The sequence below is a fragment of the Aquila chrysaetos genome, chromosome 19 (genome assembly GCF_900496995.4).
Source record: "Aquila chrysaetos chrysaetos chromosome 19, bAquChr1.4, whole genome shotgun sequence".
In the NCBI taxonomy this organism is placed as follows: Eukaryota; Metazoa; Chordata; class Aves; order Accipitriformes; family Accipitridae; genus Aquila; species Aquila chrysaetos.
In genome coordinates this window covers 25,872,593-25,887,610 of record NC_044022.1, presented here as the reverse complement: position 1 = coordinate 25,887,610, position 15,018 = coordinate 25,872,593, and the positions used below count along the sequence as shown (strand labels likewise).

Below are 15,018 nucleotides of genomic sequence, written 5' to 3'. Positions count from 1 at the left end.
CCACCGTTGGTGTGGTCCTGGGGTGTTCCTAGGGCATCGTTAGCGCTCCCACGGGTGACCCCATTTTCCCCTGGGGTGGACGTGGGGACCCCTTGCTGCCGCATCCCCTTAGCACCAGCAGAGGACTCTGCTGCAGCAGGGTTCAGCCTATTCAGCTAAATGGTTTTCTTATTAAAAATCAGCGCAGGATGCTGGCCTGTTTTTTTGCGCTATGGGGACCGCAGTCTTCCGTGCATCTTCCACCGTCTTCCAAGGTCTCCCACTGGGCATCCCACCAGCTGGGATCTCAGCTGGAACACCCCCCCACACACCTTTCTTTCCAAGTTCAAGGGTGGGAGCTTGGCGGTTTGAGGGCACCTCAGGGCTCCCCCGGGATTTGGGGGGGTGGTGGGGATGGAAGTGGGGTTGTGACATGCTGCCTTTTCACCGCGGGTGGTATAAGCAGAGGAGCAGGAACTGGCGGGGGATCTCCTGCAGCGTCAAATGGGGCTGCAAAACCCACTCAGTCAAGATGGTTTTTTTTTTGGGGGGGGGGGGGGGGGACTGCTTCAGCACGTCCTTTGCTGCAAAGGCAGGAGCCTCCAGCACCAAGCTGAGACCTTGCAGCTCATTTCATGGGTGATGAGCCACAGCCAGGCAGCTTTCAGGTGGCTGGGAGGGTTTGAAAAGTTGATGTTCTTGTATAAATTAGGAGGTTTTTGGGCTACAGAGGGCTGTTTTGCATGCTTTCCCATGCCCTTGGGAGGGCAGGCACTGGGCAGGGCTCAGGCACAAGGACTCAATCCTTTCTCCCCGCCTGGAGTGTGGGAGGGATGCTTTGTGAGCATGTATGTACTTATATATGTGTACATGTGTGCGTTTGCAGTGTGACAGTCCAGCTGCTCCCCAAAGCACGCACCAAGGTGTTGGTGTTTATCCAGTACTTAAAATTGCAGGTGTTTGGGGAGAAAATAAAAAAGGAAAAGATATTTTAAACTTCCAGGCTTTCCTGAGCATTTATTTGCCAAGGAGTCTGCAAATATTGGTATTAAACCCATAAAAGCCTTAAAATAAACTCCTCACAAAGCTGGGTGATTGGCATGTTATTTCAAACACCCACTGGTTTGATTTCTTCCAAAGAAAATGCTGCCTTGGCCCATCCATTTTCTGCCATAACATGATTAGTTTGCGGGATTTGGGAATCGCCTCCCTTTGAACCCAGCATTGGTCTCCTGGATGGCTTTGGGGCACCATCTGTCACCTTTCTTTGCTCACCATTGATGGTGTGATGGACACCTTCCCAAGCCACCACAGGCTGTAGCATGGGGGAAAGTGAGTGTGGATTCTCTGGTATATAATATAAAGGTTGAGCTGTTGGGTGAGACTCCTTTGGCTCTTTGTCCTTCGCGTGGCAAGCTGTTTTCTATGAAGCTTGTAGGAGTTCAATAGTGCAGAGACTTTGTTCCTCTATTGAATTGGCCAGCTAGATCAGAAATGACTTGGAGGGCCAGACAGACTTATTCCTTAGAAAATCAAGCCCCAAGGAAGAAAAACAGAAGAAAAATGAAGCCAGGACTCACTACTCAAAACAGAAGTGGACGTGCCAAGTGGCTTACAGTAACAACATGACTTACTGCCTGACTCTGCGAGATTAAGGGTCTGCTTCCTAGAAAGGCATGATCAAGAAGAAAAAGCCCTGTACTGGATGCTGGGAAGGTCTAGCAGAAATGCGCATCCCTCCAGCCCACATGGCAGATTTGCTTGCTTGGCGGGAAACCACCAATACTCTTAACTTTCTCTCTCTGCTCCCAGTGCTAAGAGGTATTTAGAAAAAGTGGTTTAGGGTTTGGGGTTTTTTTTTGTTTCTCTGAAGTAACTGCACAACCTCTGTGTTCCCCGTCAATGGATATTATTCTTGCTTAATTCTCATTCTTGGGTTTGAGTGACTCACACGAGTCAGCGCTAGCATGAGCTGCACAGAAGTCACTCTGTGAAGAAGGGAAGGAAAACGTTGGGTGTGATGCTGTAAAACCCACAAGCTAAAGCTGTTCACGTGCGAGCCCTTCGTCTGCATCGCATTCACCCCGGGCTGGGACTCCAAAACCTGGGCTGAAAATCAAGAGGCGTTTTTCAGAGAGTATTTTGAGATGTCTAATTTAGCAATTTGGGGGCTTGCAGCTATTTCTTTGGGTTTATGCTTTTGAGTCTTCATGTTTTGGCAACTATAAGGGCTAGAAAGTTCTTTAGAAGAGAAACCAAGGCAGGGCTTTCTCCCATGGTGCAGGGGACCATGAAGTGCTTCTGTCCCACACAGGGATGTGGGCAGTTACCGTGTCTTAAAGACATGGCTGGGAGATCAGGGGACAAACACAGGTGCTACTGGGCTTTCTGGAAAAGGGGAGACAGCAGCAAGATAAAGTGAAAATCTCCCCAGTGAGCTGCTGGGTTTGGGGGTACTCCAGCAGCCCTTTCCATCTCAGCTCCATCTCACCTTGAGCAAGGATGAGAAGACTTGTCTCTTGGGGTGACCACCTCCTCCACGGACTCCTACAGGAGTTCAGACGCTGGAGGTATCTACTGTGGGCCCACACGTGGACAGCTGTATCTGGAGCCTGAAATACATTTATGACATTCAACGACCCAGTTTCTAACCCCAGTATCCCCTCTGTAGACAGCAGAAGAGAACTCATAGTAGAAATAAATTTATTTACTATAAGAAATCTGAGATGTTTGCATGTTACAAAAATAAAAATGTACAGTCATTGTCACAAAACCCACTTTTTTTTTTTTTTAGTATAAGTTAGTGCTTTTACAAACAAAAAAAAAAAATCTATATATAAATTTCCAGTTGGTACCTCTCCAACCACTCTGTGTCTGAACAGTGCCATTAGCTTGTGCGGGATCAGGATCACAAAGGGACCTCCCTGATGGGACTGGCAGTGTTGCCCAAGGTGGTGGTTTGAAGCTGGCTGATGCCAGCTTGGAGAAAGGTGGGATCACCAAGCAGGAATGAACTTTGAGCACATTTTTGTTGAATTATTCAGAGCACGTTACTTGGTGTTCATGCTGGTTTTTGGCAAGTGTGGGAGACCAGGCAAGACCTGGCCTGGAGTAATGTTTGTACCAGTTCAGTGCTTCGGTTGAATTAATTTCTCCCAACTATTTGTCTCGCCCTGGTGACTACGCCGTGACCCTCCTCATAAAGTCAAGCTTCCTTCACAGGCACAAGGAAAAAAAGGTGCTGCCACGGTGCAAGTCCTATCTTAACCCAACCCTGTCCTAAAAGTTCACTCAAGGATGAGATGAACCGCCCCACGAATGTGCTATTTTTCTTTGCCGACGGTGCTCAGAGCTGAAACAGTCCCCTCCTTTGCCTCCTGTGGTTGTGACATTGTTGGTTGGGCCAAGAGCCCTGCACCGGACCACGGCTCCGCTGAGCCGGGACCACGGGAACCTCCCAGTTAACCCTGAATGGTCCCAGTCACCCTTGACTGAACTCTGCTGGTTACACCGTGGCATGTCTTTATCTCCACCAAGCCACTTCAGAAGAAGGAGGGATGGGAGAAAATAAGAAGACATCTGAGGAATCGGTCTAAACCAGGATCAGATGTGTTTGTCTAATCCTAAAATAGAGCCGAGGCTGCTTTTACAAAATATGACTCGTCCAGTGCTGCAGAACAAGCAATTTTCATTTTTGGGGTGAGGAATCAGCATCCTCGTGGCAAGGCTGGGCAAGGAAACCATGGACATGGGCTCTTGGCTGTCTAACCCAACAATTACAGAAAGAAAGACCAAGTGGACCTTCTGGTGAAGTGTTTTGTGGATATTTTCTCCAGTTTACTTTGAACTGTCCTGGCTGATGGGGGATGCAAGGCCAAATCCAGACAGGACTGGGGTTAAGCTTAGCACCACGTTTATTGGTATGGCTCCTAAACCCAGGGTTTAGCGCTGCCAGATTTCCCAGGGAAGGTCCACACTGTCAGTAAGGGATATGCTGACTGGCTTCAGTGGAGCACTGGCATTATGAAGAGACCAGACAGCAACATTTGGGCAGCATTTTGGGTCACAGCAAGCTGCTAAAGGTCCCAGAGGGCTGTCACCTCTGAGCAGCAATGAGGATGTGGCAGCACTCAGCCAAGGGGATGAGCAACGGTCTTTGCTTCTTTCTAGAAACATGAGTCACTAGTAAGGGGGTTAAAAACAAGACCGGAAGAGCTTACCCTAAATCTTAATGAGCTGGAGATGATTATTAAAATTAGCAGCTGAAAGAAAGGTATGGGTTCCTAAAAGCTTTTCAAGGGTGAATGTTGCTGTTGGGAAGCACTAATGGGTCTTTTGGAAGATGTTGACTCCACTGGAGAAAACTACAGGGGACTTGCTTGATGGTACCAGTAAACTCCACTGGGATGGTACCAGTATACTCCAGTGGGATGGAAGGTCCACCAGCACCCTTTTTAATGGGAAGCCAGACCTTGGACAGGAGCTAGGACTCCCCTCCCGGCTCTGCCAGCAGATGCCAGGGCTTGAAGCTGGGAGAGCATTTCTTCAGGGATGCAAAGCTGTGGGAGACCCTTTCCCGCTGCGGGTGGTATTTGCGCTTGACATTTTCATCGACCTGTTTAGCAGAACCGCAGCTGACTGTCCTCATCAGCCAAAAGCCTTTCCTCCTCCTTTGCCAAGGCATAGAGAAACTCTTGCTACCTCTCTGCCAGGGAATCTGGAGAAAGGCAGATGGATTTCTTTAGGGGGACCTTTTGCACACAATGTTTCTGCTTTAGAAAAGGATCTAAGACATTCAGGGCGTGATTTTTTTTTAGCAGATTTGGCCACCATGATAGAGGTTACCCAGCCTCACGGGTGGAGAGATGCCATTCAGCATTGAACGGAGAGGCAGGCTTGGATGACGAGGCAGAGATATGGGGTTTGTGTGTATAACCACAGCAGCATCTTCCTGAAAAAATACGTTTGAAACAGCAACGAGCAGAGGACTGCATTTAACACGGACCATGCTGAAGTGGGTGCAAGCCAATGCACCACAAGCACCAAAAGCCTTGGGCCCCGAAGCATCCTGACCTCCCTTCACAGCTGGGATAAAACCTTCTGTCGCGGAGATGGTGCTGCCCGTGCCGGAGCAGAGCTAGGATTTCACCTCCTTGGATAATATGTCCGTGTTGTCACTGGTTCCCAGGTGACTGGTAGGCACAATGCCCAGTGCCATTTCATTTTGAGGCTTCCCTGGCATTTTGTTGCCCGCAAACTTCATAAATCGTTGTCCTGCTAAGAAATACAAAATGGGATCCAAGCAGCTGTTGGTGCTAGCTAGGGGACGAGTCACCTTATAGACTAAATTGATAGCATTGAGGGTCTGACAGCTCAAGTCCCAGCTCCGGAAGGAGTAGTACAAGGTACGAGTGACATGGAAAGGAAGAAAACAAACGATGAAGACCACCAAGACGATGATTATCATCTTGACCGACTTCTTTTTGGATCGGGACAGCCGGGAGATCCCCCGCGTGGGCTGCAGCAGCCTCCGGGCCATTAGGCAGTAGCAGACGATGATGATGAGGAAGGGGATGCAGAAGAGCAGCACCAGCATCACCGAACTGTAAATGACAAACTGGCCAAAGAGGTCCTTCCTGGATGTATCGTGGCAGGTGATGGTGTCACGCTTCACGCTGGTGGTGACGAAGAAGAGCACAGGCGACTGGCACACGACGGTCACCACCCACACGATGACTGACACCCTCCGGGCGTAGCGAACGTGTCCCCACTGCAGTGACTTCAGTGGGAAGCAGATGCCCAGGAATCGATGGATGCTGATACAGAGAAGGAAAAGGATGCTGCAGTAGAGGTTGGTGTAAAACAAGAAGCGGACTATCTTGCACAAGCCCACGCTGAAGGGCCAGTTGTCCCCCATGGCATAATAATACACCAGGAGGGGCAGGGAGACCACGTAGAGCGTGTCAGACACGGCCAGGTTGAACATGTATGTGGTGGAGGCGTTCCAGGTCTTGATCCTGAAGATGAAGACGTAGAGGGCCAGCAGGTTGAGAAAGAGCCCCACCACGCACACGATGCCGTAGGAGACGGGCAGCAGGACATACTTGAAGTCCTCAACAAATATGCACTTGTAGGCGTTGTTTCCTGCACCACCTGGGTCTAAGGAGCTGTTGATGACTCTGGTCCAGGCTGGAGGAGTTGTTAGGTTCGCCATCACCCTGGGGGGAAAGCAAAGAGGCTGTAAGGACACGGAGGTAAGGAGTCCCTGGACGAGGTGGGTTAGATGAGAAAACGCCCGTGCCACAACGCTGTGACACATTGTGTGGCCCATGCTGTCATTCTTACTATATACTATTACTATACCCTTCCCTTCTCCTCCTGTCAAGGTTGCCATCAACACTTGGCTGTGTCTATCCAAAAGCTACCTGCAAGCACGGCTAGCCGCCTGGCAGGCAGTGCCGTCTCAGTGCAGGTGACAATGACTCGAGAGGTGGCAATGCAGGTCTCCTGCCAGCACACCACATACCCACAAAGACCATGGCCTCATTGAGTTGGGTGTTGACACAACCGAGGTAGTCCCTAACAAGGAGGACTTATGGTCAAGCAGATGAAGGGAGGTTTATTTATCCTCATTTTGGATCTGGAGCACAGAGGAGGAACTAAGCTGCTCTAAAGTCACCAACAAATCCCAGGCCACACCTGGAAGTCTAACTCAGATCTCCTGCAGCCCAGTTCAATATCCCAGTTGACCCTTCCCGCCAGGTTCACACAGAAACTTGGTCTCAGGTGCTACAGAACAGGAAAGATGCTCCATTCTGTGTTTAACCATCCACGAGAAGTGACTCAGCTGAGCACCATGAAAGGTGGGTCCTACTAAACCCCAGGCAAAACGGGCAAGAAAAAGGAACCATGTTCTTCAGTGAGCAATCCCTGTGACTGGCAGGGCCCTGGTTTCAGAGGTCCTCAGCTCCTTCTGGTAGAGCAAACACCACCACAATGTCTGGAGGCCCCTGTAATCAAACCTTGCCAAAGGGAGCATGTTGTCCACCACAGGGGCTCTGCCTAGGCTGGTTGTTCATGATGAGGATGGGTTTTTAATGGGTTTAGTGTTGGGCCGATGGTGGCCATCTCGCTGGTCCTGCTTCCTGGCCTTGAGACCTGCTCCTTCAGCATCACCCCCAGAAAGTCTGCCTATGCTTGTGCAAAGCTGGTTTATGCATGGGAATGACCAGTTGAGATGAGAAAAATGGACTCGAAAGAGTCTCTGCAGACACACAGAGGCTGGCACTGTCTCTGTCAGGAGGGACAAGGGCTCTTTTGTGTGTCGGGGACAGCCCACGACCCAGCTGACACATGATCGCTCAGCAAGCCCATCAGCCAGGAATTGAATTAAAATACATTTGCCTCTGTTCCCGTAAAACAAGCTGGTTTGATCACAGTGCTATACCCTGTCATGGGGAGCCTGCAGAAACAGGGATATAGGGACATGAACCCAGCGTGGGAGCTCAGAGACTGGGAGCTACTGCAGGAGAAAACATTTGGGAAAAGTTGCTCTTTGAATGAGTACATGGGATGTACCCTGATCCAAATCTCGCCATGATTTTAGGTGGAAAAGAGCAATACTAGCCTTCTCAGCTAAATGGTTCAGCTCTAACCTGATGCCACCACACTGTGGGACAGCGTGGGCATGCGCTTTCTTGCAGACAAGCACAAAACGATCCAGAGCTATCCTGCACCTACCTCCAATTCAGATCCTGTAGGGAAGGAGGCAATGAGGGTCTCCTAGAAGTTGCCAGCCTGGATGATCTCTGACCGAAGCGAAGCACTATGGCATTAAAAAGCACCTTGACAACTCATAGCTCATGGAGAAGGGGTGAAGTGATGCCTCCAGCCCATCACATGGGGATAAGTCCAGTCCTTGCTCCAGAGACTGGATCAAACAACCTGTCCAAGTATGGCACAGACATGATCCCTGATGATATTTCCCCCATTTTGCTGCTTTGCCCCTGCAGACAACAAGCAGCGCTGGCCGAGGCTCACGCTTCCCAAGGATGTGGGCAGAAACCACACACACGCTCACACCCTGACTAATCTGCAACATCTGCCAGAAACCAAATATAACTTTGGGAACCACTCTGCGATGAACATGAGGAGCCAGGACTGATCTTGCTCTTTCCTGGCCCCAGGGTTTTGCTTTTCCTGTGTCCCGTTCAGCTTTGGTCCCATCACCCTTCATCCTGCTTCCCTCAACTCCTCGGCAACAGGGTTGTCCCTGCAGATGGAGAGGATTGACAGTGCTCGGGCAGATGGGAAAACACTTTCCAGCTGCTCTTCTCCCCAACTTCTTCCTTCCCTCTGAGCTTTGCAGATCTGCGGCCAACAAGACGGAGGTTGCCCGCAGACCTGGCAGCCAATTAAATGGGTTGGACAGGCCACCGCGACCGAGAGAAGCCACACAAGGTGCCCTAAAAGGCGCAGGGAAGGGTTACAGAGCTCCAGAGGCTTCAGCCTCGCACGTGGTTTCTCTGTGCCTTTACATCTGCATCCCCTCTGTCCCCTGCAGACAACCCATCACCCAGCTCTGAAGCACTGATGGGGGCAAGGTCACCCCATCTTACAGCCCACCCCCCTGCAGGGTCCTGCAACCCATCTGGAAAACGCAACGAGCATTTGAAATCCATCCATAAGCCAAGGTGGGGAATCTCTTCCAGCGTGGAGAGCAGCACGGGCTGCCCCAGGCCATGCCGCAGCCATGGATGTGCCAAGATGCACATCTCCATCTTCAGGACAAGGAGCAAACAGGGCTCTCTGGTCGGCTTCAATGGGGTAATCACAGAGACAAAACCCCGCTCACAAGGCAGCCTTGTCCTTGCCGTCATGCTTTCCCTCCTTTTCCTTCTGGAAATGCAAAAGCCTTTTTCTTTTTTTTTTTTTTTCCCCTACTTTTGTCCAGAATCCCTAGGACAAAACCTGCTGTGTCTGTCGGGGCCGTGGCTGCAGTCCACCCCCTCGCCCCCGGTCCCGTTGCATCCGCAGCGAGCGAGCCGCAGAGGACACAGCCAGCCAAGGCGTGTGAAGGCACAAAAGCTGGCAGCTGCCCTTTCCTCTGCCTACGGGCTGGATGGCACGAACGCCAGCTCTTACAGTGATGCATCGAGCCCCCCACGGGGATGAGGGGAGGGAGAAAGCAACAGCGATCCCTGAGGATGCCAAGCAGGATAAATGCTTCTGTGACTACCAAAAGCAAACCCACCACGATGCTTTGGTGAGGACCACCTGCATCTGCTACGTCGGCTCTCCCAGCCCTTCCCAGGGTCATGGCAGGAGGTTTTTTTCTCTGGTGTTGAATGCAGGTGAGCACGCACAGCTTTTTAGGTGCCCTCCAGCCACCCGTGCACAGCAAGGGCATCGCCCCGACCAGCTTCCTCCATGCTGGACCACGTGTCGGGTCTGGATGAACCTGGTTGCAACAGCTGGACCATGTCTCTCTCTGCAGTGTGGCCTTGGATGTGTTTATCCCATGGGACGTGGGGTTTTTTTTCCCAGAAAACAGGTACCCTCAGCTATAGTGGACGAAGGCAGCACGGGAGAGGAGCTCTGTGATGAAAGGAGCCCAGGCAGACTGGTGTTACAATCCCGGCAGCCACATGCCCTCAAATATATATACCCACAGGCATGTGCATGTGATGCCAGCATCCCAAAACGCTCCCGTAACAGTATCTACCATGGCCAGGCAGGGGATATTTAGATGAGTCAATACGGGGAAGGAGGGGGCTGTCATCGGAGAAGGTCACGGGCAGTCGAGGGATGGGCAGCACCCAGGGCCAGCACAGGGGGACCACGGGTTGGACACTGAATCACTGAGTAAAGGGCTCTAATCCTGGTTTCTGCCCCACTTTTCAGCATTCCTGGTGCCATCCCAAGAGGTCATCATCCATCCCGCGGTGTTTTGTGCTTGGGAACCTGCCAGCAGAAGCAAAGTCATGGGAGCAAACAAAGCGCAACCGAATCACGGCTGCGATGAATGCATTTTCACGGGGGGGGTTGATGAGGTTTAATTGACCTTCCCCAATAATTAATGTGGATTAATTTACCAGCAGGACCTCACAGATGCAGCCCTTCATTCTGCCGGTGCAAAGCCCTGGGCAATCGAACCCAGTCGCACTGACTGCGACCGCAGCTCCCATCATTTTACGCTGGAGGTCGAAACCACGATCCATTTACCGAATCTTCCCCACCGACTCCTTTGCAACAGACATAAGGAGAGTGTGGGTGTTTTCCCTGCCCTAATTTATAGGCATTTAGTAGACTCAACAAAATCCTCACTCCAGATCAGGAACTACTCGAGACGCTGGGAAGCAAACGACCTGGCATCGTTTTTCTCTCCTTTGGGACCGTGGTTTAAACTCTCTGCAACCAAAAGCAAACAGACGGCGCATTCGGATGCTACCAAGCCTGTCTGGTTGGGAAACGTGAGATGGGACCAGGCTGAAATTTGAGCCTGGCCAAACTGCCTGGTTTTCATCTGCCCTTTCCATTTGGCTCCTTTCTGCCGCGGTGACCTTCAGCTCCTTTCTCCTCCAGGCTTGCTCTGGCCACCAGCGTGGGCTGAGGACATCCCCAGCCGTCCCGGTCCTACCCTCTCCACCGCTCTCCGGCGCTTCTCTTCAGCCATCCCGAGGCAAGATACCTCCAAGATACATTTCCGAGACACCCAAAAGCAAGCTTTAAGCAGCTTGAGGGGCTTTACCCATCTCCCTGCCCAGAGCCCCAGGCAATGCCCCTCTTTTAACCCCCATGGGTCTGACTTACCCCTTCCCCCACCCCAAAAATAGCCAGAAAACCTCACTCCTCCCAAAATAAGCTTGCACAGCATCTGTGTTTCTCTTCTTTTCCCCAATAAAGCACCATGGAGGGCATTGGGCAGCTCCGCTCTGGCTGGCAGAAACAGAGCTGCTCCACTGAAGTAGCCTTGTGCCTCAGTTTCCCCTCCTGCCCCCAGGCTGAGAAGCAGCACAGTTAAATTTGTTTTCTCCATGACAAGTATTTTTTCTGGGGGACTTTTGGTTTCCTAGAGGGTTTTTCAGTAACTTGACCCAAGCTAGAAAGGGGAGAGGGAGTTAGGATAAACGATATAACGACTTAAAAAGAACTTTATGACTTTGTTTGTAGATCAAATAAAATGTTTTCCTTTAAGCCAAATGACTTTTTCTGGGAATTTCTGGTTTCCCTCGAGAAACTCCCTGAATTCCTCCCTGAATCAATCCCCCTTCAAGCCTCCGCTTCCCAGGCAGTACCAAAACCTCCTGCCTTTTTCCACATCATGGAAAGTCAATCCGGATTAACCAAAGCTGTGGCTTTAGAGCGAATTAGATTAAACCCATTGGTGCCGGCGTTCGTGCATAATTAAAGACGCCTTCGTTCAGTTGAACCTGACTCGATTCCCAGCACGGCAGGTATCTGGGGACAGATCCTGCTGGGAGCAAAAATCACCCTGGCCAATATTTAATCCCTTCAACATTTCCCTTCGTGCTACAGCAAAGGTGATGGTCCCTGCATGTTTTGTCCCTACAGCCCTACATCACCTGCCCTCCGGGAGACCTTGCAGCATCCCACGGGGTTGGGGGCACATCCTATGTGAGCCCCCAAACCTTGATTTTTATTTATTGCAGGGGGAAAACAGGGTACTCAGATCCTTTAGGCTTCCTGCAGATAGAAAGGAGTCCTGTGCTGGTTTTTATACCAGGAGTTTGACTTTGGTTTTGCCCTCCACGATTTTCTGGTGCTCACTGGAGGAAGAAATGGTCAGACCCGGAGAAGAGTTTTTGGTCAATCACCTGCTTTTGTTAACTGTTTCACCCTACAAGCCCTGTATCTGGGAGAAATGACATTTCCACAGAAACCTAACAGCCTCCTGCCCAAACCGAGGGAGTCACCCATCAACACCACAACCCCTGCAGCAAAACCAAGTGCACTCTCTCCATCTGGGTGATAACCAGCATCCGAGACTGGGGATAACACAATTATCAGGCTCGACCACAGCACCGGCAGTTACTGCAAAGCCAAAGCAGCACCGAATCCCAGAAAAACCCATGCAGGGCGGACTTTGGGGGATCATTTGCTCCTCTATAAGGAGCATCCTGTGGGAGCAAAAGGGTCTTTGCTTTGTGGACCGGTTCCCATTAAAGCTTTAACGGAGGATGTTCAGAGTTAAGGAGGGACAACGGCGAGGCCGGCAGCACGCTCCGCTGCCAGCAAACGATTCACAGCTTTGGCTTTATGTCAATAACCAGAGATAAAAATCACATCGGGCAGAGACAGGGTAAAGCCACTCGGTGCCAGGACATTCAAAAATACTTCTCGGGGTTTTATAACTCACTAAGCCCCGGCATCCAGCTGCATTCCAGGGCTCAGCAGCATATTTTGGGGTCTCCCCCTTTGCAGTGCAGCTCCTTAGCCCATCAGCCACCAAGTTCCCTTTGCTCGGGTGTAAATGAGGAAGAGGAACTCGGGGCACATGCCCGGTGGTAATGAAATGGCCCAATTTCAGCAGCCACGAGCCCTGTGCCGGGGGCACCGTTCCCCAGCGCCGGCGGCCCCCCGGGAGCGGGGTTTGCTTCTCCCCGCCTCGCGCACAGGAAGGCAGCAGGTTGCCAAATGGTTTTTTGCAATAAGCTGATAAGAAAACTGGAACAGAAAGAGAAATAAGAGGTTTCACTCTTCAAGTTGCTCCTGCAGTGATGCCACCCAGCGCCCAGCTCTGGGGAAGAAGGCGTTTGTGGGTTAGGAGCTATTAAAAAAAGTCAAAAGGTTTGAAACTAGTCTCACCGATCCCAGTGCAAATTAAAACACCCCCAAATAAATTACACAGGGACCTCAGCATGCAAAGAGGTGGAAAAACACAAGCCGGAGTAAAGTGGCGAGTCAGCTCTGTGGCTTTTCCCAGAGGTGTGTACAGGAAACCCCTGATAAACAGCCAGTGAATTCCCCTGGGAAGGGAGAAATGGAGCGGCAAAAGAGATTATTGGGAATTAATGCATAAACAATCAAATAATTCAGGCAAAGAGGAGCAAAGGGAGCCCAGGAGCTTTCCTTGAGTGCCCGGCTTGAACCGTTGATGCCAGCACTGACCCGTGCCCGCGGCTCGCTGCCCGCCGCTGCTCCGACCACCTCGTTTTTGGGTCAGTTTGGGGGTCTGGGGGGCAGCTTTAGTGCCAGTACGTGCAGTCTGCGGGGCGTGCGCTGCCCCCGCCCCGAGGAGGAGGCGGAGAGCTGGGGTTCAGCTCTGCCCTTACATTGCCCCGCTCTCTGCTTTGGGTGCGTGGGGACCCTGCATCACCCACCCAGCTCTCGCACACCCTCCTTCGTGGCCAGAACACTCACCCCCCCACCAGGACACCCCCCTCCCGGGTCCCCCCCCCCCCCCCGGCCGGAGGCGGCCCCGCTCACCGGGCGATGCCCGAGCTGGTGGTTCCCGTGCCGGGCAGCTCCGTGCCGATCGTCCCGCTCCCTTCAGGCAGGCGGCGGAGGCAGTTCCATGCCCGGGGCTCCGTCTTTCCCCCCCCGCAACCACCACCACCACCCCCCCTCAACTCCCGGTCCCCGGTCCCGCTGCCCCCGGTCGCCGCTGCCGCCGGGTGTGAGCCGGGCAACCGGGGGGGGGGGGGGGGGACACGACGGGGGTGGGACCGCACCGCCCTCCCCCGGGCTGGGAACGGGGCAGGACCGGGGCAGGACCGCCCTCCCCCGGATTGGGAACGGGGCTGGGACCGGCTTTCCCCCCGCCCCCGGGGGAGGATGGGACCCGGACAGGAGCCAGCCCACCTGCCCGGGGCTGGGACCAGTCACCCCCGTTGCATCCAACCTCCCCCAATCCGTAGCAGACTCCAGGGTTCCCAGAGAGCTGCTTTCCCCCGGGAATGCCCTGGAGATCCCCCCCCCCCGGCTCCATCCTGGGGTGCCCTGATACTGGAGCTAGCTCTGGTGGCAGAGCCCACAGTTCCTTACCTGGGGGGTAAGGGGGTCCCAGGACCAGCCCTGGAGGGGAAGAAATGCCTCTGAATGGGGTGGACGAGCCCTACTTGGGGGTCCTGCCACAGCCATCCTGATTTGGGACACTGTCCCACCCTTGGTGACACCAAGCTCTCTACCTGAAGGGGGCTGTAGTGAGGTGGGTGATGGTCTCTTCCATCAGGTGGCTGGAGATAGGACGAAAGGAAATGGCCTCAGGTTGGGGCAAGGGAGATTTAGGTTAGATATTAGGAAAAATTTCTTTACTGAGAGGGTTGTCAGACATTGGAATAGGCTGCCCAGGGAAGTGGTTGAGTCACCATCCCTGGAGGTATTCAAAAAGCACGTAGACAGGGTACTCCATAACATGGTTTAGTAACATGGTTTAGTGGGCATGGATGATGGTTGGACTTGATGATCTTGAAGGTCTTTTCCAACCTAAACGATTCTATGATTCTATAATTCTATGATTCTATGATTCTAAGCTGTGCCCCATAGAGCCCTGGGAGGGTACCAATGCACCTCAGGTGATGCCCTGCAGCACATCCCTTGCCGCAAACCAGCTTCATTTCCAAGGGAAGCAGAGGGATGGGGGCCATGAGATCGTAAAGGGACTTTGAGGCCAATTTGGGCTCTAATTTTCTCTCTCAGGACCTGTTCCCACAGACCAGTCAGTGAGCCGTAGAAGTCAAACCCAGCTGCCTTGCCATGAACTCCGTGGAGTGGGCAATTTATTTTAGAGAAGAGTACATCTGGGTGCCTGATTCATTGCAGCTTCTCCTGCTCCACTCTCATTTTCCTGGGAGCCATGTGCCTGCGAAACACTTCTTCCTTGGGGATACAGGTAAACCCTTGGGAAAGGGGATGCTGCACCTCTTGCATCCCAGTGTTGGGACTTTTCATCCAGGGAAGAGATTGCTGGAGCCAGGAGGATGTAGCAGAAGGTTTGCTCGAGGTTTGCTCCTTGCCGTGTCTTCTCCTGTGAACTGCTGCGGGCTGGGTTCAACCACAAATGGGGGTCCAGCTCCT

General features: G+C 52.3%; 1 protein-coding gene across 1 annotated transcript; it reads right to left on the bottom strand.

Moving 5' to 3' along the window:
* Positions 1–2,668: 2,668 nt before the first annotated feature.
* P2RY2 (purinergic receptor P2Y2) lies at positions 2,669–13,576 on the bottom strand. Its single transcript, XM_030042950.2, has 2 exons — positions 13,429–13,576; positions 2,669–6,197 (listed from the first exon to the last, which is right to left on the bottom strand). The coding sequence occupies exon 2, from the start codon at positions 6,191–6,193 to the stop codon at positions 5,117–5,119; it is 1,077 nt and encodes a 358-aa protein (XP_029898810.1). The 5' UTR covers positions 6,194–6,197; positions 13,429–13,576; the 3' UTR covers positions 2,669–5,116.
* Between the last annotated feature and the right edge of the window lie 1,442 nt (positions 13,577–15,018).

Excerpts from the sequence above, each read along its gene's own strand:
- P2RY2 (XM_030042950.2), bottom strand. The coding sequence starts at position 6,193 with ATGGCGAACCTAACAACTCCTCCAGCCTGGACCAGAGTCATCAACAGC.